Source organism: Lycium ferocissimum, chromosome 7 (assembly GCF_029784015.1).
Source record: "Lycium ferocissimum isolate CSIRO_LF1 chromosome 7, AGI_CSIRO_Lferr_CH_V1, whole genome shotgun sequence".
In the NCBI taxonomy this organism is placed as follows: Eukaryota; Viridiplantae; Streptophyta; class Magnoliopsida; order Solanales; family Solanaceae; genus Lycium; species Lycium ferocissimum.
The window spans coordinates 4,125,007-4,147,025 of NC_081348.1; the positions used below are offsets into that span (position 1 = coordinate 4,125,007).

The 22,019-nt window shown below is 35.1% G+C and overlaps 1 protein-coding gene across 2 annotated transcripts; it reads right to left on the bottom strand.

Annotated features, from left to right (window-relative positions):
- Nucleotides 1-4,596: 4,596 nt before the first annotated feature.
- LOC132063133 (E3 ubiquitin-protein ligase BIG BROTHER-like) lies at nt 4,597-10,129 on the bottom strand. 2 transcript variants are annotated; one of them, XM_059455572.1, is made up of 8 exons: nt 9,920-10,129; nt 9,353-9,523; nt 8,570-8,798; nt 8,176-8,210; nt 7,624-7,668; nt 6,085-6,212; nt 5,022-5,130; nt 4,597-4,928 (listed from the first exon to the last, which is right to left on the bottom strand). In XM_059455572.1, the coding sequence occupies exons 2-8, from the start codon at nt 9,497-9,499 to the stop codon at nt 4,887-4,889; spliced, it is 735 nt and encodes a 244-aa protein (XP_059311555.1). In that variant the 5' UTR covers nt 9,500-9,523; nt 9,920-10,129; the 3' UTR covers nt 4,597-4,886. The 2 variants fall into 2 exon arrangements, 1 of the variants encoding a protein (XP_059311555.1); XR_009416337.1 differs by lacking the exons at nt 4,597-4,928; nt 9,920-10,129 and adding an exon at nt 5,470-5,558 and having other exon boundaries at nt 9,353-9,905.
- Between the last annotated feature and the right edge of the window lie 11,890 nt (nt 10,130-22,019).

Here is a 22,019-nt window from a genome sequence, read left to right on the forward strand (position 1 = left end):
GGAAGGGAAGAGTGGGTTTTAATTTTTTCAGATCTAGTATGTTTTGTAATTAAGTTATTATGTTCTGTAAATAAGGAAAAATATTCTTATATTTTGTAATATAGAGCCTTAAGTAGTATTATTAGGTTATTTGCCCAAAAAAAAATTCACTGGAAAGTTCGACCCCTAGTCATTACTGGGCCTTCATTATTGCCCCGTGTGCACAACCTGTTTACCAACTTATATCATAAGAGAAAAGGGGAATGAGAATAATAACAAGGAAAAGAAGAGGACAATAATAAGAGACATGCCTAATCTTTCCCTAAGAGAACCAATATGTGGCCAATATATATATCACAACAAAGACAAAAAGAACATTGTTGTCATTGGACAACTGACTTGACACTTTAGTCCTGATTGAAAAGATGGACTAAATGTTACTCCCTCCATTTTAAAATAAATGTTGCTTTAACTCATTTTACGTTAAAAAAAAAAAAAATCAAAGTGTAGTGTAATTTACTAAGTGACCCCTATTGGATGTTTGTTAAGAATTGAGCACTATTAAGAGGAAATAGTTCTCTAATATAAGGATATATTTAAACATAATTACTATTTTTGTCTTGAATTCCTAAAGCGATACTTATTTTGGGAGAAATTTCTTTTGCTAAAACGACACTTATTTTGGGACGGAGGGAGTATACGAGGAGCCTAGCATACATATACACTCCCTCTGTCCCAATTAATGTGGCATAGTTCGGATTTCGAGAACCAAACAGTTTAATTTTGACCGTGAATTCAGGCATGAAACCTTTTAAGTTTTTTGACATAAAATTTACATATTTGAAAGTTTCGTAAAAAATACTATAAGTCACAATAATTGATCATTCATAATATTTAAAAGATATATAAAAACAAATACGCTAAAAAAAGACTTGTAATCTCAAAATCCTAAAGATGACACACAAATTGAGATGGAGGGAACGGTAGAAAATAATTAGTCCTAACTTAGGGGATATTAAATAGTCGCCTAAATTGACAAAGGACACGAGACTTTGGGGAAATGTTGTTAATTAATTATTCATCACATTATCTCTATGACTCCAAGCCTAGTAGTATCTCCTGTATGATATATGCACACAAGATTAAAATCAAATGTTGGTCCTGTAACAATAACTTTTTCTCTAGGTCTAAACTGCTGGCATTTAAAGTTTATTGGTCCAATTAATTCTAATTCGTGCCGGTAGAGTCCATTATGGGGGTAAAACACTCACTACCAACATTTTTTTCATTTTCAAGATTCGAATTCAATGCATGTGATCAAGGATGCAAGAATTCCATCGAATTCAATACATGTGATCAAGGATGGAGGGATTCCATCCATTCCACTACATCCCTCGATTCAAATCCAATACATGTGATCAAGGATGGAGGAATTTCATCCATTCCACCACATCCCTCGGTGGTACGATGGTCCGATAATTAGTGAGGTTAATAACAATCCACTCATTTTTCACTAATTAAAAGATAGTGAAGGTCCTTGTTCCTTTGGTACCCAATATAAATAGGAAGGGATATTCTTGTTCTTGAAGGTACTAGGGTCTGAGTGTGCATGGAGGGTAATATTGTAAGATAAAGAGATCTCAAGATTAGATAATTCCAAATAACACCACTTTATATACATTAAGGACAAAAGAGTCTGCCAAGATGAAGAGAGTAGGATGGGGATGGCATGGCAACTGTCTTCATTTTCCCGACAGTTTTGGGTAGTAGAAATAGACCTCTCAATTTAATGCTGAGCTGAAAGAGACTAATACTATTTCTTCTACTTTTTCTTTAGGTTTAAACTTCATTATTTTGATATTAGGTGAATGAAGTTAACATTCATTGAGAGTCCTCGAAAGAAAAATCCCCGAAATCTTGCAAGAAAAGGACATACTACTGTTCCCACAAATAAATTGAATTGCCTAAATTTGTTCTGTTCAAGGCACAGTGAGGCAAAAAAGAAAGAGTGAAATTAACATAAATAGCCGTCCACCTAATAAAATAGCCGATATATATATATATATATAATACACATAATATATGCATGTATAATGTATACTTACTAGTAGATATAAATATTTTTGGCCAAGCGGCAAAACGTGCAGCTTCACGGAAAAAAAGGGATAGTGAGGCTAAGGAGAGAGGTAGTTGGTTTGCTTCACTTAAGTGGAAGTCTGGATGGTTTAATTCTACAAAATTTCATGTTCGTAAAACCTTCCCCAAGACAGTCATTTGGATTTGATCCATTCCCCTTATTTACATTCTGGGCCACAACAACTTGATAAGAATAGGGCAATTTGCAGGAACGTCCTTCAAACGCACTGGTCTTTAATTTTTGCCCCTCAAATTGATGGTGTTTAATTTTTATCCTTCGCCTAAATCTTCGAGGTTCTGGGTTTGAACCCCCGCTCAGATAAAAATAAAAAAAAAAAAAAATTGCAAGATAGAGTTTGAATTCGCAAGGCAGAGTTTTGCCTACTTAAGGCAGAGTTTCAAATTGTCTAGAGTTTTGCCTTGAGGGATAAGACAAACTCTTTCTTGACGCAGAGTTTTACCTTCAGGTATAAGACAAACTCTACCTAAGGCTGAGGTTTGCCTTCTTTTTTTTTAACTGCTGTTACCATCTAAAAAACAATGGAATTGTACTAAATTATGATTCTGCTTAGTGCTTTATTTCATCTAATATGTATTTGTATTTCTGCCAAAGTATGTAGAACTAGATATTGGCTTTACGAGAAAAGTGACACAAACTTTACTTGTGAACCGGGAAAGCAAGTATGATAACAATTGGTGGGCTGGTTGCTGGTGCGGTGGTTGGATCAGCAGTAGAAAATTGATTACAAGTAGACATTGTCTCGTTTCTGGGTATACACAATCCTGCTACGGTTGTGAGTGAATTTATACTTTTTTCGCAATTTCTGGTCTCATTGTATATGATATAGGGCAGCACAACGGCATGTAGACTCTACCTTAAGGGAGAGTTTGCTACCTTATAAGGCAGAGTCTGGGCAAAAGTTAGACCTTAAGGCAAAGGATTGCGTTAAGGCCTAATTTTGGGTAAAATTTTGCCTTCTGCCTTAAGGCCTAATTTTTGCCCGAATATGTTTAATTTTGCTATAAACTTCAGCCTTACGAAATTTTTTTTTTTTTTTTTTTTTTTTTTTTTTACTGAGCCGGAATTTGAACCCTGAACCTCGATTAAAGACCACCAATTTGAGGGGAAAAAATTAAGGGAAAAGGGCCTGATTTACCACTCTACTTTGGGAAATAGTTCATATTTACCCCCCGTTATACTATCAGCCCACTTAAGCCCCTACCGTTACAATAGCTGCAATATTTGCCCCTATTTTTTATGCCTGTCCACCATGGACAATGGCTTGGGCCAGGCTTGTCCACTGTGTCCCATTAAAATGCCACATAAGAGGCCACATCAGCAATTTAATTAAATGAGTCCTAAAATTAAAAGACCAAAAGATGCCTTCTTCTTCACCATCAAAAGCTAGGTTTTTTGAGTTTTCAAGAAGAGAAACATATCATCAGCTCATGGTTTTTTTGAAGTATAACAACAGAAGAAAAGGGGTGGCAGAAAATGAATGAAAGAGTATAAAATAAAGATGCTGAAGTTGGCTTCTGAATTATACCCTTCCAATTCCAAATTTAGAAAACCAATTAATAAGGAGGCAGATGGGCCAATAGTGAGTAATATACCAGTGGATTATTCTTATGCAACTTAACACACACAATTCTAGTAATACCACTTAAATTGCTTTGTTTAGCATAATTCCCGGATTAATAGTTTCATTGATTCAATTATCAACACACCACCATTGATTCAATTATCAATTAACACACGTCACACGCCACCTTTAAAGTTGAACCATTGAAGTAGTATGCCTATATCTTTGTAACCAAGATCACAGAGTGTATACCTATATCTTTGTCACCAATTACTCTCTTACAACACCTGATGAACTCAAACAATGGATTATTTATGGGAACAAATTCTTATCTTTGATGGTGAAGAAGAAGGCATCGTTTGGCCTTTTAATTTTAGGACTCATTTAATTAAATTGCTGACATGGCCTCTTATATGGCATTTTAATGGGACACAGTGGACAAGTCTGGCCCAAGCCATTGGCCATGGTGGACAGAATTACAACTATTGTAACGGTAGGGGCTAAGTGGGTGATAAGTATAACAGGAGGTAAATATGAACTATTTCCCAAAGTAGAGGGGTAAATCAGGCCCTTTTCCCAAAAACTAAAGACCAGTGCCTTTGAAGGTAATCCGTACAAAAAAAACTATAAGAATAGTCACGGATGTAGTAGCTCGTTAAGCAATGGGTTCATACTTCATTCTAACCAAATAGTCCAATCCAGCAGAATTATATATGTTTAAGATCCACTAAAGCCTCAATAAATATTATATCCGAATTCATAATTTAAGAAGTACAATGCATTTAATACTAGGAATTTTAAAGGTCGAATCCATCACATTTAAATCCTGAATCCACCTTTGGATAAGAAAGTTTTTCATCCGTTGTAAATTTACACGTAGCATAATGGAGAATGAACATAGGATTTAATCAAGCTCGTTATAAATGGCTCAAAAAAGAAAATAAAAAAAAAAAGGGAAGAAGATCAGAGTTGTATATTCCAGACTTTCCGTAAAAAAAAAAAAAAAAAAAACATAAGATTGTGAACGAATGACCGTTCTTTTTCTGCGTTTTAAGCATGATCTAAGAAAAGCTATTACAAGCTTTGATGTTACTCTATGTTAGTGACTAGTGGAAGGAGATATTGAAATATCATTGAAGCAAATCCGCTCTATTTAAACACTATATTCACCAGTGATAGTTTATAACTTCATTCGTCAAGGAGCACCTCTGTGTTGCAAATGGGACATGTCTGACAAATCAAAGTGGTAGTTCGGTGTTAGATCTAGGAGAAAACCCATATCAATTTCAGATATATAGAGGCCAGACTAGATGCTGAATATACCTTGTTGATGCTCAGCCATTTGGAGCCACATTCAGTGTGGTATATGTGCTTGCATGGAAAATTTATTTGTCGATCCCCTCGTTTGTACCTCATTTGACAGATGACACATCTAGCTTGCATGCACAAAAGCTAATTTAATCTTTGAGGTGAAAGAAAAACGATTTCCAAAAGAGATGAAGGTAACTAAGAACTCTAGGAACATTTGATCAGCAGAAAATTTGTGAAGCTAACACAACATCCTTTGACTACGAATATATGGAGCAACTGAAATCTGTTTAAGATGTGTCCCAGTGATCGACAAATAAGATGGAGGACAAATGAGAATTATGAGGCATGGTTAATACTTAAAGTTCCCAAGGAGAGCCCTCTGTTTTAGCACAAAATAGACACTAAGCTAGCTAGATTAAATTACCAAACAACCTAAAATTTGAGCTTTATAAGATGTTGCCTTCTCATATTCATTTGTTGGGCGATGTTCAGTCCACTAATTGATAATCTTCCGAGAGAGAACACTAGTATCTCAGGCTCAAGCAAGACCTACTTTTTGGCACGTTCAAACAATTGAAGTAACAAAGTAAACAAACTGCAAGGCTATACAACTAATATGCCTTCGCCTCTTCAAAGCTTTTCCCTTCATTGTTTTTGGGGGTTTTCCAGGCAAAAGGGAGTTCTCCTTTGCAACTTTTTTTGTATGGAGGATTGGGAGCAACGTGGGAGGCAGATTATTTATCAAGAATCAGCACAAAAGTACGACTTAGTAAACACTTAGATACAGTTTCGCTATGTTGTCCAAGGGGAAATGCAGGAGGAAAACTGAATCTTAGCTCAAGCCCAAAAACAATCTACCTTAGATCAATGCTATACAACATTGTTTTTGTCTACGCTGTGTGCAATATTGCTAGCCATCTCTCTGCAGAAGTGTGATTTTTTATTTTTTTTAAATAGCTTAATTAGATGTTTAATTTTATGAAAGTACTCAATCTGCAGTGAAGGTTATTACAGGAAGGGATATTGCACCTCTCACAAGCAATAGTTCAAAAAAGGTAAGGTGTATATAAAGTACCTCTCTTCTGACTTTTTCCTGGAAAAGATTCCATTAGACTTGTATTTGGTTGTTGGAAGTAAATTAATAAGCTCCTCGGGAAGTCCTCGACTTTGAGTTCCAACAGTTTCACCTAAGTCAAGTAACTCCTGCAGCAGTAAAGAGAAATTCATGACAAAAATAATCTATGAAATTGATTCAGCTAGTCATAAGTAAAGATGACGGGCACCAGTAATAAAGCACATATCCCAAAAATATTTAGCATTACAATGCTTAAGGAGTTGGTGGACATTGCAATGAATATTCATTGGTTTAACATAATAGGTGGGTGACTAATAAGATGATATGAATATCATCAACCCAACACAGAGTTAAAACACAAATTCAAGAGCCAATAGTGTCAAAAGAATGAAGATGTATATTGCATCTAAGACTACCATTCAGCAGCTTTCAACTTTTAGTCATAGATAACCAAAATGCAGAACAAGTAATTCCAAAATTGCAGGTACTTCAAGTTTTTGGATTAAAGTGAAGAAGTTGTCAGTCATAAAAAGTGGGAACTATCATTCCTGTACTTGTGGACCTTCAGCTGATAACAACGCATACACACGAAGATATATTATGTGGCTGCTGAATAGCTTTATGAGAATAAAAAAACCCTTTTGTTCAGTGCCGTTTTCTTTCTGTTCTCCAAGGTCCTTTCTTCCTTGGTCTTTTCCATTTTTCATTAAGGAAGGAGGACTGGAGGATTTGCATTGTGCAAGCCGGTTGTTAAGCTATACGGCGATGAATAAGACTGATAACCTCTACCTCGCTCTGGACACAACTTTAATTCACTATAAATTAGGAAAACAGAACTACAGAAAGTGAAAAGAATCAAATTACAATAGGACACACATGCAAAGACAATCAATGTAATGATATAGAAATCCTATTACTCTTTTTGCTATTCTTATTTATTCCATCCTAAGACAGGCGTTTGAGTAATTGAAAAGATATCTTCAAACAGTAACCACAGATAACTGACAAACAATCAGCACAACCGTGGACAACTGGCCCCTACACGACACCCGCAACAGGCGTAGGTTCACTTTATAGGTGTCAATCTCAACAACTGACAGATTATCTTAGAATTTCTCTCTTTAATTGTAATTAGTATATAAAAACTCTAGATTTAGGGATGAGTTTCATATATTTAGTCAACTTCAAAGAAATGACTTCAATCGCTCCCAGAGGAAAAAGGGTTTCCCTGTAATCTTGCCTGGGCTTCTTGGTAGCTTTAGGCATGAATGTGTTGGGCAAAACTTTGCCATCGTTTGCAATAATTTTCCATTATAAGTTAGCCTCACAATGTGGTAACTGCAGCTTTCTCTATTATAAGCCTCCTAACTCCAGCTAGTTTGTCTTATCAAATGAAAGATCAACTTGGAGAAGGTATTCAAAAGAACTATATATAAATTGCAAAATCCTATCATGATTGCAAATCAAGCTCGTTGACAAACATAACCTGAGATAACATGCAAACAAATTAGATAAGATGAGAGCAACAAGGTTACATACCTCATAGGTCATATTGTCAGGGTCAATATCATCTTCCAAAATATCCTTCACATGTTAACAAAAGGAAAGAAACGTGAAATTAGCATGGTACCAGTCAATAGGATGATAATCTAGCCACTTATCAAGACGACGGTGACTATTACACTGAACACATTTGAAGAACAAGTGAATCATGGTTATTAGGATTTCAAGTTTACAACTGCTTAAAAAGCCAATAGAAATTAGTGTGATAGTTCATTAGCAGAGTGGGTGAACAAGGAGATCCATATATTGGTTTACTGGCGAAGCTTTCATTATATTCTCAAGGTTCAAGAAGAAGGTGAGCGAAGCAAAAGTTCAAAGACTGATATTTCATGATGAGTTGATGACAAACACTGCCTCAATCATTTTGGTTGTTGTGGTGAACTTGTGTTGGTAAATGCAGGGCAATGCACAACAACATAACTTCATGTTTGTGACATAAGTGTTCAGTTCAACTAGCGTGTGTACAGGACATCATAAAAAGTCAGTAAAAGATGAACCAAACTCTTTCATTGGGAACATGTAATTTACCTGATGGTTAGAATCATCTTGATTGGATAGAACACCTGATGAATTGTGAAATATATGTTACACTCTGTAAAATAGCAGTATGTTATAACTATTAAATAACACATAAACAGAAGGGTTTCTATGATATACTGGAACTTAACCAAATTGTAATAGGGTATATAATAGATCATTCATGGGTAAAAAGAAAGAAAGTTTAGGAAACTTGATCAGTAAAGCAATTTTGTGGTCCTATCTCACGAAGAAGGAGAGGTAATAACCACAACGTATAAAGTGTAACAATTTATGTGCAGACTAAATATAGAATCAGGACTTAAACTAAAGGCAAATTGAGCAATTTCGCATCTCCTGCACCAGTAAGGGAAGAAAAAACTAAATGCTAAAGTTTCAGACTCACATTCCTCCGTGCCAGCATCCTCACTGAGGACTGCATTTTCCTCGTATATTACATCAGTGGATACACCTTCATCAACATTCATAGGTATAGCATACTCCCAAGGCCTATCTGAGAGATCTGGTCTTGATACATGGTTGCTGGGAGTCTCATAAGAATGATAAGAAGTACTCTCAAGACTGGAGTGCCCATATTTATAGTAACTCATGTTCATAGACCAGTATGCATTTTCCTGGACAGCAGATTCAAAAATTTAAAGCTAGCAGTCAAAATGCTGCAGTTTTGGAGATAAAATGCCAACAAATGGTTACTCACACAACCCAGTACTTTTGACACAGAGCACAAATTTTGAAAGTGTTAAAAAATTGAACCTGTAATTTAAAGATGTAGAGCCCGTTTAGCTTAGCTTATAAGTTGCTGAAATCAGCTTTTTTGAGTGTTTGACTGGCCAGCTTATAAGCTCTTATAAGCTGAAAACAGCTTATAAGCTAAGCCAAACGGGCCCGTAATAGGTTCAGTGGCAAGAAGTTAAAGGTTGAACCCATCAACTTTAAAATCTAGATCCACCTAAGAGTCCTTTACAGAAACAGAAACAGGTTATTAATCCCACTAAAAGCCAATCTAAGAATATGTCAAACCTCAAGGAAATACAAATATTTTAGAGCATATATTTTGTATAGGAGGGCACTTCTACTGCAACATTTACTCTCTTTTTACAAACTAATACTAGAAACTATCAGTAAAAATCAACTGCTATATAGAAAGTATAAAGTAAGAGAAATTTACCTGATGCTGAATGTGTACAGGGTTATTATGATAATGTATAGGAGCTTGTGAAACACCATCCGTGAACCCTGTGAAAGTCTCTGGAACATTGTAAGGAAAGTCCATGTTCATGTAATGCATCTCCTCCATGTATTGATCCCCACTCATTTTCTTCAACTTTCCAGTTTTTCACTGAAAAAAAAAACATGAATATTACAGTAAGCAGATATAATCAAATTACAGAAGTCAGATAAACACCAAGAATGCAACAAACAGAGTGTTAATACTGAAAAAAAAAAAAAAAACAAGTACAGAAACTAGAAAAAGCTCCTCCATTTCTCCCATTCTTGGAACAATGTACATATTTTCAAAAACCTTATTTTTTTCTTGATTTCCAGTGGTTTTTCTTCTTGCATCTCAAGAGCTAAACAAGTCAAGAAATCCCAAGTTAAGAATCAATCTGATTTTTTTGAATGGAACTACAAATAAATCCAAGAAAAAAAAACACAGAGAGAGGTAAAATGCAGAAGCAGATTATATTAATAGAGTGTTGATAGGTAGGGGAGCAGAGAAGGCTTACAGAGAGTGAGAGAGAGAAGTGAGCAAAATGTATTGGGAAAAATGGAAAGTGGATTTTGTTGGGATATATGTGCTAGTACTGCTGCTTTTTGTATACAAAGGGAGAGTATATATGGATATATAGATACAGTCCTTTCTCTGCTCTCTTTTGTCTGTCTCTGTCTATGTCAGTCTCTCTCTCTCTCTCTCGCACACACACAGCTACTGAGCGCTTATGCCGGGCTTGAGAGACACGCCATCTACATCTATCTATCCATTAATATACTCGCTCCCTTTCAATTTATGAGATATAATTTAACTAGTCACGTAATTTAAGAAATAAAAAAAAAAATTTAAAATCTATTGTTTAAGATAAAAATTATAGATATTTGTATGATTGTTTTATCGAGGATAAAAGGGAAATTTTAAATTAAATATAGAAACTTATCCTTGATAAAAATTATAGATATTTGTATGATTGTTTAATCGAGGATAAAGGGGAAATTTTAAATTAAATATAGAAACTTATCCTTCTTTTAGAGACAGATTAAAAAAAAGTGTATCAAATATAATATATAAATTTAATGATAAACTTAAAATAATAAATTTTAAAAATCTCGTTTTTCCTCTTTATTTGTTAAAACTTTATAAGTGTACCAAATAGGCCACGTAAAATTAAAGCTGATAGAGTTAGTTTTATGCATTGATGGTGTCATCTTTTTATATAATTAGATTACTTATAAGATAATTATAAGTAAATTATTATTATGATAAATATTACTTGTAGCCTATAATTACAAAATAATACTCTCTACGGGTTTTTTTTTTTTAATTAAATATGCCCGGATGGGCCTTTTATTTATTTAAAAGAAGTAAAATTTTCTCAAATAGCTACCTTTTAGCTGCTTCTAACAAGCTATAACTATAAGTTCATTATTTACAATTCGTAGCTAGTTTTTCCTATATTTAGGTCCTGGACGTGTCGCATAAATATAGCCAAAATACAGACTAAATACACGGAACTGTTGAGCAAATCATGCCTCTATTTAAGGAAAAAAATCTTTTGCAAATTAAACAGAAATCTGTTTTTAATGTTCCATAAATCACGCAGATCTCATTCTCTTCCATATCTAATCACATATCTCATTCAACATCTAATCATTCACATAAAATTTGAATTCAAAAACTCTCTTCATATTTTTTCCGAAAATATAACTAAAAAAAAAAAATCTCTTTTTAATGTTCCATAAATCACGCAAAGCTTGATTTGTTCATCAACTGAATTGCATAGTGACAAGTTGAGATTGTCTCCTGATGCTATGACCATCGATTTTGTGTTCGTTATTAAAAATATTCAATGAAATTACATTATTAAAAATCAAAATGTTCGTTACAAAAAATATTAGTTATTGATTGCAATAAGCTGATATTGAATATTATTTAGTAACTTTAATAAGATGGGAAAACTTGACTCCATAAAAAAACTTTAATCCGTAAGGGTGGCTTTTGATTCACTGTATTTTATTTGTATTATGATTGTATTTTTGAGTATATTCTAATTTATCCGTAAGATTTGAATCGTAATGAATATATTTACAATATATTTCACTTGTATTTTGTGTGTATTTTAGGAGTATTAAAATTGTTCTTTAATTTTTGAAGTATATTGTACAGAAAAATGGATTTTATGGTTCAATAATGAATTCAAGTGTACCATGAATATATAGAGAAAATGCATAGAACTCTTCCTGGTTCATCAATAAAATATAGTGAAAACATGTAGGAAATACAAACTTGATATTGAAATGCACTTTGTAATTTTTTAGCATTAACTATACAAGAAAAATATAAATGTAATAAAAACGAATTCAAATCTATGATTAGACTATACAACAAGCGGGATCATTACCAAAATACATAAAACTTCTTCTAAAATCTTCATAAAAATAATGACGCAACAGTGATGTTATACATCAAAAAAAAGTTGGAGAAAAAAAAACAACTTAAAACATAAACTGTTCTGTCTACAAATCTACTCCTGAACATCTACTAAAATCACTGCATCATAATCAACGGTAGCCTTGATAGGGTATTGGTGTTTGCTCGTTATCAATAAATGCATTCAGGGTTGCCTTGTCGATTTGCGTCGTATCTCATACGGAGAAAATTTGCATCAATTTCAGCTGGAATGCGTCAAGATATACTGAAACTTTACATTAACAAAACATGAAAAAATAACAACATAACAAATTAACCACAATAAATAACAACACATTCAAGATATACTGAAAATATACTATAAATATAATGCAAATATATCAATGTCAAATGCACTGTGGTTGTCACTACAACAGTGTGTGACTGTGCTGTAAAAATACACTTCAAATACACTGAATATATACTACAAAATATACTTTGATAAAAAGTAAACACAAATTCAAAATCGCATAAATTTACAAGTAACAAATTAGGTGGAAAAAAATATATAACAGACAATTAAAAACACAAACTAATTGAATTAATAAAAAATACGACAAAAATATACTTAAAATGTACGCAAAATACAGATCTGTTGAATTGAAAAAACGAAAAATTAACTGAAGTTCATCAGAAAATACGATAAAAAAATACTTAAAATGCAAGTAACAAATTAGGTAAAAAAAATATATAACACACAATTAAAAACACAAAAACTAATTGAAATAATAAAAAATACGACAAAAATATACTTAAAATGCATGCAAAATATAGATATGTTGAATTGAAAAAAACGAAAAATTAATCAAGTTTATCGTAAAATACGATAATAATATACTTAAAATGCAAGTAAAATACATATCTCGTGAAGTGAAAAATAGGGTCATTAATAAGAAAAAATACCTCTACATCATCTTCCTCATCAACGTAGGTTTCGACAAACAAGTTCAACCATTGACTCGATGAATATTAATCCCGGTCCCTTGTGATTTTGGGAATAGTTGCCTCACAAAGATATTAGTATTATTATTATCACCAATACTGCTTTCATCTACTTCAATATCCATGTCAGCACGATCACTCTTTAGTATGGAGAAATTAAGTGTTGAAAGAGAATGACATTTTTTTCTTTCACACAAACATGCAGTTTAAACTTTCATAGCAGCAGAAGTCATATTTCAACACAAAAGACACCATTGAAATACAATAGCAGTGGATGTATCTAAAATGCAGCAACAGAACACCAAAAGGAAAATACAACCCAACAAATAAATCATACATACAACCCTTTGCACCTTGGCAAGATCACCTCCAAGAACAACAGTTGGTGGCTGATAGTTGATACCACACTTGAATCCAGTAGGGCACCGCTCAACAAATTGGATGGTGCGCTTAGTCTTGATGGTAGCCACGAACATTCACATCCTTTGGCACAACATCACCACGGAATGGTGATGATGATGATGGGATGAGTCGTTTGAGTCTTCTATGTTTTAGGCAAAAAATAAAAGAAAATCTTACATACTTTAGAACTGTTTGAGTCTTCTATGTTTTAGGCAAAAATTTATAAAAACGTGGTATAAAAATTAGAAAATCTTACATATTTTAGGGTAATAATCCCACCGAGTTGAATTGGGACTATTTCTAAAGGTTGAAATTAATGAGTAGTTAATACAGAGTAAAAAAAAAAAAAGTGAACCAAATCAGTAACTGATTTGAAAAGCACGAAATTAGGGGAGATTGGGAGTTAGAAAAGTAAATTTAGGAAAATGAAAGAGAGAGAAACGTGTGTAGCTAAAAAATAGGGATGTGGGGAGTGGTTAAAAAAGTGGACAGCTATAAGTTGTAAAAATATAATATTATAGCTACTAAACTTAATTATTAAAAAGTATAGTTATGTTCCATAAATATGTAACATAATAAGTTATGCCAAGTAAAAAATACTTAAAAGAAAAGAAAATAAGTCCAACAAGAAAATAAAAGCAAATGACCGGCCCAAAATTGGAAGGTTCGGTATGGAGGAAAATGTTTTCATGAAAAATGTGTTCTTAAAAAAATAAGTGAATTTCTACTTATTTTCTCATGTTCGATTGGGTAATGGAAAATAAGTGAATTTCTTACTTATTTTCTCATGTTCGATTGGTTGATAGAAAATAGTTTCCTGAAAATACCACCCATGCCCCCACCAACCCCACCCTATACCACACCAACCCCACACCCACCACCAACCAAGCACCCACCTACCCTCCACCACCCAACCACCACCATCCAACGCATTTCATCTTCACCCACACCTACCCCACCCCACTGCTCTCTCCAACCCTCCCACCCCGTCCCCAAATTTTCTATTTCATATATTTTATTTTACTTTTATAAAAAAAAATTGAAAAAAATTTCTTATCCACCCCACCACCGCCAGGGGCGGAGCTAGCCCTTCAGTCGTGGGTTCGGCCGAACCCAATAGCTTTCGTCCGAAACATACATTTGTATTAAATCTTTTGTCAAATATGTACAAATTATCAATTAAGAACTCAGTAACTGTAAAAAATTAGAACCCCGAACCCACAAACTTTGAATCCTAGCTCCGCCTCTGACCACCACCCACTATCCCTCACCACTACTCATTCCCAACCCCCAACTACAACTCGCCCCCACCACCCACCCCACACTAAATTTAACCACGCATACTTTCTATTTTTATAAATTTTTTATAAAGGTAAAATCAAATATGAAGTAAAAAATTTGGGAGGGGTAAGGGGTGCGGGCCGGGGGGTGAGTGGGTGTAGAAAATCAAAAAAGATTTTTTTTTTTTTAATAAATTTGTAGGGGGTGGGGGGGAAGTTAAATTTTTTGGAGGGGGTGTTGGGGTGGGGTGGGGAGATAGAAAACCAAAAAAAAAAAAAAAACTTTCCATTTTTTTTTTTAAAATAAATTTTTTTGAGGGGGTGTTTGGGCGGGGTGAGGGGATGTCGTGGGGTGGGTAGTGTAAAAACCAAACAAAAAAACTTTTTAAAACATTTTTTTAAGGAAAAAAACTATTTTTGGAAGTGGGGTGGTGGAGGGTTGGTAGGTGGGGGAGGTGCGTGGCGTTGTGGGAGTTGTTGGGTTTGGTGGTTGGGGGGTGGGTTGAGTGGTGGTAGGGAGGGTAGTGAAATGACAATTGTGGACTTGTTTTCCCTGCTTTGTAAGGAACTTGCCTAAAGAAAATGTTATCTAAAAAATTTGACCAAACGAGCATGAGAAAATTGGAAAATATTTTTGGAAAAATGTTTTCCTTCATACCGAACACACCCTCCATCTCATTTTAACTGTTGTTTTAGCTTAAAAGAAGTAATTCTAAAATAATTGTTGCTTTAGAAATTTAAACTAAAGTTGGCAATTATTTCCACTTATGCTATTAACTTTAAAGAAGTAATACATTTTAATATTTGCTCAAAAACATCTAATAAATAAGGGTAACATAGTAAAATATGTCTTGTATTTATTATTTTTATTAATTGATGTGAAAAGATCCTGTAAAATCATTTACGGTTTGAAAAAGAAAATGATCCTGTAAAAAAATTTATATATATTTTTTACATTTTTTACTATATCTGAAAAATGAATTATAAAGAGTTACAGACTAACAGGGACCAAAACCAATGAAGTTGAACCTCTCCCTGTCCGGAACTTTTGTAACCCAAAAATAAAATTTTGGAACCAAAATAACCCATTAAAAAAAAAATCAAAATAGGCTTCACGCACAGAATCTGTGCGTAAAAGGACCAAAGGGTACATTTACACTTAAGTTCTTTTACGCACAGATTTTGTGCGTAAAAGCACTCAAATAAAACGTCCCCTTCCTTCTTCCCCACCACTGGTCCCCCAATTCAAAAAAGAAAAAGAAAATCAACCATTAAAGGTCGCGATTTGAGGTCCCACACGATCAAAAACATCGTTTTCTTGTTGATTTCCAACCCGAAAGTCAATATTTTTGGTATATTGAAGTCTAGGAATAAGTTTCTTCGCAATAAAGCGGCGTATAATTCAATTCAAAAACCCAAAATCAAAGCTTCAATCTAGGTATTTTACTACGATTTTTCTATTACATTATTAACCTAGGCATTATTATTGTGTATTATTTGTGGATATCGACAAAAAAAAACTTTTACGCACTTTTTTTGCCCAGAATGGGGGTTGTTTGCACTGCCATGGACAGCCCGTTTTTTCGTTTTGTTTTTTATTTTTTTTATTTGTCTATTTGTTGTTAATTTGTTGTTAATTTGTTAATTGTTTATTTAGTATTTGTTAATTGTTAGATTAATGACTTAAGTATTTTTTAATTGTTAGATTAGTTATTTCAATTGTTAGACTAGCTAATTATTTATTTAATTTTTGTTAAGCCAATTGTTTATTTGTTAATAATTTGGTTGTTGTTTGATAGTTAGTTAATTGTTTATTTATTAATAATTTGTTAATTGTTTGATTAGTTAGTTAATTTTTTATTTATTAATTATATTCTAATAATTTGTTAATTGTTTGATTAGTTAGTTAATTGTTTATTTATTAATTATATGCTAATTGTTTGCTAGCTAATTGTTAATTGTTAATTTTTTGATTTGTTAATTATTAATCTTTATATCTTTAATTGTTAATTTATTTATTTGCTAATTAGAAATTGAAAATCCTTAGTTTAGGATTCAATCATTTGTATAATTTCTCGATAAAAGATTACATAACTAATACTACGTATTAAAGATTAATTAAAAAAATAATGATTAATTTAAAATAAGTAAAAAATATACCACTTCAATCTTTACTTCATGTATTAATGATTAATTTAAAATGCCTAAAATAGATAGGACACCTCTATGAAGCCGGGGCCCTTCGACAACAGAGGGGTACTTTATCTACAGCTTAAGCATAGGTCCCAGTATGTATGGAATGCACTGGTATCCTATAGTAGAGTGGTCCGTACCCGTTCGGGGGAGCCAGCATGGGATATTCTAGAGGCTATCCCCCCACATCCTCGTGTCATAGATATACTACGTCAGGGCGGTATCTACCGGTGCATCGAGGTTGGTCTGCTTGTGCACAATAGGGCTCTAGTGACGACCATGATTGAGCGCTGGCGACCGAAGACCCATACATTTCATCTCCGCACTGGCGAGGCTACCATCACCCTGCAAGATGTCGAGGTGATTTATGGTCTACAGATTGATGGACAAGCATTGTATAGAGTGAAGCCTCCGCAGATACTGCCGTATCGCCAGGAGTTGACTAGGCTCACTGGTTTCGTGCCTCAACCGAGGGATATACGTGGGCAGAGTCGGTTGTTGCGGTCCTCCCTCTATGCTCACTTGCGCCTCGTAGATCTGCAGGATCCGATTGACGAGGTGACGCCCCAGGCTGATGTTGACCGACGTGTTCGCTTATATCTTCTCATCATATTCGGGGGCATCATGTTCCCGAACACGTCGAGTGCAGATATGAGCATGACTGCATGAGGTATCTGCTCTATATTGAGGATCTAGACCAACTGGGATGTTACAGTTGGGGGCGCCGCCGGTCTCCGGTCTGCATGGACGGGACAGAGGATTTGATCGAGCCTCTATGGGCGAAAGGGTTGTGGTCGCTGCATTTAGCCCTCTTCTTCAGATAATATATTTAAGTGTGTGTAATAAAACACTAAATATATTTTTTAAAAACGACGACTGATAAATCATTTTTTTAATGACTATGACAGATATGGGTGTGGACTAGGTTGAGACATTTTCAGCCCATAGTTGCTCACCCTCCCGATAACTATGTTGATGAAGATATTCCATACGTGCGGAGATGGTCGCGAGGCTTATTCCGAGGTGTGGAGACGCACCATGTCATTCTTCCGTTTAGGGATCAGTTAGACCGCATGACGGCGCCCGAGGTAAGTTTTTTTTATTTAACATTAGCTTGTTATTTTTGTTAGTCTTTTATTGTTAGCTAATTGAATTCTTTTTATAAGCTTTCATATGGACGCTATATGATCAGATTTTGGGTCACCGCCGGCGTTTTGTAGGGCGAGCAGCACATGTGGATGGCACGGTGTCCATTGATCCATATGGACATCGTTGAGCATCACGCGCCCGACCGCGTGTTACGGCAGTTTGGGCATGTATAGAACATACCCGCGGCTACGCATTGGGAGCACGCCCACTATACCAGGGACAAGCGTTCGATCGGCAATGCGGCATGGCTGGAGCGTATGTGCCAGGAAGTCGATACATGGAACGTGAGGATGACGACTCTAGCGGCGGTCGGACATGACACTCCGGTCCATGAGTACATGACGTGGTACATGCAGATCACTCGCACCTTGATTGCCAACCCCTCGACGCCTCATCCTGATGGCCGAGGATATGCATCACTCTCAGGAGCGTATGAGGCGCTGGTAAGTTTTATTAGTCTTAAACTTAATCCATCGTCTTATTATGTATTACTTTACGAATTTATTCAATTCTTAAAATTTGCAAATATATGCACCTACGGATGGCTCTGATGATACGGCATGAGAGCATTCCCCTTACGGAGTCCCCCGAGCCCGGGATAGCGGTATATGCAGCACGGATAGTTCAGCTTACCGACACTGATATGACACGGGCACAAGAGTGGCATCGTATCGATGAGGATGTTCCAGAGCCTGCTCCATAGCCTATACCAGAGGGTGTTCCAGATGGTGTTCCAGAGGGTTGTAGGGCTGATAAAGGTGGTAGGGCTGATAGAGGTGGTCAGGCTGGCAGAGGTCTAGTAGATGAGCCTGACGAGCGTGTTGCAGTTTCACCTATAGCCCGTCAGGCTCCGTCGGCTACAGATATCCCGTCCACTTCTTCTTCCAGGACGTTGACTTCCCAGAGACCTGGATATATGCCAGAGATGTTCGCACATTATGATCCTTAGTCATCATTTCCACAGGTGCCAGTTAATGATCTACATGTGAGAGACGGACATGAGGACTTAGACTTGGGGATTATTTTCGATGAGTACTTTCTTTGTCTTACAGCCAGGCCTACGGCACCATCTGTGTCTTCTGCTCCGCGGGCCGCTCGGGAGCCCGACGACACACAAGTTTGTTTTTTTACAATAAAATAATGTATTAATTAATTATTTTATTAATCTAAACTAAATTATTTACATGTATTATAGGTTCATTCTTCTCGCGCTTCGTGGACCCGTCTCCTCTTGTTCGACCGACCTCGTCTCCACCTCCAGCTACAGCTCCGGGTCCCGCTCTGAAGACCGTTGAGGAGCCAGCTAAGGAGCCCTCTGACCAGCCCTCTCAGGAGGCCGTTGACACACAGGTTTATTTTTTTATAATGGAATAATTTATTAAATAATTGTTTATATGTTATTTTATGTTTAGTTTATGATAAATCTAAATTAAATTGTTTATATGTTATTTCAGGTTCATTCTTCTGCTCTTGTGGTCCAGTCTCCTTCGATTGAGTCATCTCCTAAGGCATCTAACGAGGCTACTAAGGTTTCGACCGCCGCCGTCTCCCACAGGAAGCATATTTTCACCCAGGGCCTGAAGAAGAGAAGAAAGGATGATCATGGCATAAGTCATCCTGTCATTAAGAGGAGGAGAGAGGGTGGTGGGGTTGGCCTTAGGCCTTAGGAGATTTTGTATTTGTAAATAAAATATACATTTTATGTTAATATTATATATATTTTTGGGTATTATTTTTTTAATGATAATTAGTTATTTTAGTATTTATTGTCGATTAATAATAACTCGTGCAACGTCCTAGATTAATTAAAACCTTATAAAATATGACAATTAAACCTAAAGATAACAAGTTTCAAAACTTACTTTGGAGCACTTTACAACCCTTAAAACGACGATCCAAACACATGTGTATACTTGATGTAATGAGACGACATTATTGTACGCTAAAAAAATATTAAGTTCTATATAAAATATTTATATTTCGACGTTTTGAAATGTGACTAATCTTCGGTCAAAGTACGAAAAAAAAAAAAAACTTAAAGATAACAAGTTTCCAAACTTACTTCGGAGCACTTTACAACCCCTAAAACGACGATCCAAACATATATGTATACCTGATGTAATGAGCCGACATTATTGTACGCTAAAAAAGATATTAAGTTCTATATAAAATATTTATATTTTGGAGTTTAGAAACGTGACTAATCTTCGGTCAAAGTACAGAAAAAAAAACTTAAATTTTGAGTGATTTTCGAAGAACAAAGGGAAGAAGGGGGGAGACGTTTTATTTCAGTGATTTTACGCACAAAATTTGTGTGTAAAAGAACTTAAGTGTAAATGTACACTATGGCCCTTTTACGTACAGATTCTGTGCGTGAAGCCTATTTTGATTTCTTTTTTTTTTAATGGATTATTTTGGTTCCAAAATTTTATTTTTGGGTTACAAAAGTTCCGGACTCCTCCTTGGGTCGTGGAGATAAGTAAGGTAAACATGTCTCTTCTCGTGATGTATTTATTGAAGTGTGAGAATGGATTCACTTTGTGTATACGTTTCAACATTTGTATGGTGAACATGTTTGTTTGTTTTCCTCAGAAACATTTTTGTGTATTTATTTTAAATTTATAATACAATATCCTTCACCAGTTGGCATATTCTATTTTTGGAACTAAGCGTGAAAAATCATGTTAAGTCCGATTATCTAGTGATTTATAAGCACGGTCATTATACCCCTTTTAGATATTGGTAAAAATTACTCGGTTAATGGATAGTACATGACATATGTTTGAATATACACAATTATTACTTAACCTTTATTAGTTAATATATATTTTTACTTCATTAAATCACTTAAGCAAGATAAGTTTTATTGATTTGATGTAAATATTTAGTGCGGTTAAATATTTACCTTAGATATTTGTCCCGACCAAGCAAGACGGTAAATGAGTGACCGTGAGACTCCAATTCAAAATATTTAATACCAAATTGAACTACTTTTATTTATTTTTATTTGTATAGATTTGAAAGCATAGAGATCTTTTATTATAAAAGTATATAGTAGTTAAGAATTTAGATCACAATAATATAAGTAGTAAACTAAATTGTTAAATTAGTTTCAATGTTAAATTCGGAAACAATCTCTCTATCTCCCAAGGTAGGGGTAAGATCTGCGTATACTTTATCCTTCCCAGACCCCACTTTATAGAATTTCAGTGGGCATGTTGTTGTTTCAAGGGGTGTTTTGCTAAAAGGCCATTTTAAACACTTATTTTGACAAAAGGCCATAAGTCTCAAAGAATTGGCTAAAGGGCCACTATTTATGACATCATCAAATGAAGTCTCCCATGTTGTCACCCCTATACCCAAAGTTTTAAACAACACAAAACAGCCCCTAACAAAAAATATTTAATTACCCCAATTTAGCAGCCCCATTTTTTTTGTTCCCTCCCTCCAAAAGCTTGTTGCTCCCTATTTCTGCACTTTTCCGATCCCGTTTTCGGCCAAATTTCTGGCTTTTCATTTGAAAATCAGTCCCAAACGACGGATTTCTTCCCCACTTCAGCCATTGTAACTTAAATCTCTTAGAAATCACTGAAAAGAAGCTCAAATTATTTTCACCATTGTTGTCAAAGCTCAATTATCAGGTGCCAATTCCGTCCGCGACCACTGGTAGTGGAGTTCGTTTTTTGTTCTAATCCTCTTGTGGAGTCAAATCTGCATTAAAAGAGTCGTATCCCTGCTGTTTTTTTGGTCTGAATCTGGTACTGTTCTAAGTCTAGGCATCGACCAATTATAGACCATAGCAATAGTCTATTATATCTTTAGTATGGCGTCTATTGGAGAATATGTTATAGTAGGTGGTGATTACATGGGTGAATGGGTGGAGACCCCAAAATGTTGGATTTGGAATTCTGCGAGCAAGGTGACAGTGCCGATCGCCGTGCGTCGCAATGGTACGTATAACGATTTGGTTGAGAGCGTAAAGGAAAGCGGGGAGTTAGATTGTGACCCCAGCGACTTGCGCATTAGTTATATGATTAATGCTCTGCCCACTAGGGGAAAAGCTCACCCTTCTTTCATAACGAATGATAGGCATGTGGTGTTGTATATGCTTGATGTTGCTGCTGATGGTTGTAGGCCTGTTTTGAGAATAAATGTTGTTGAGAGGTCTCAAGCAGCGTCAACATCAG

Excerpts from the sequence above, each read along its gene's own strand:
- LOC132063133 (XM_059455572.1), bottom strand. The coding sequence starts at position 9,499 with ATGAGTGGGGATCAATACATGGAGGAGATGCATTACATGAACATGGAC. Across the intron at positions 8,211-8,569 it reads GGATGCTGGCACGGAGGAAT|GTGTTCTATCCAATCAAGAT; the intron begins GTGAGTCTGAAA and ends ACAATTCATCAG. Across the intron at positions 5,131-6,084 it reads AGGAAAAAGTCAGAAGAGAG|ATGTGTCATCTGTCAAATGA; the intron begins GTACTTTATATA and ends CATGCAAGCTAG.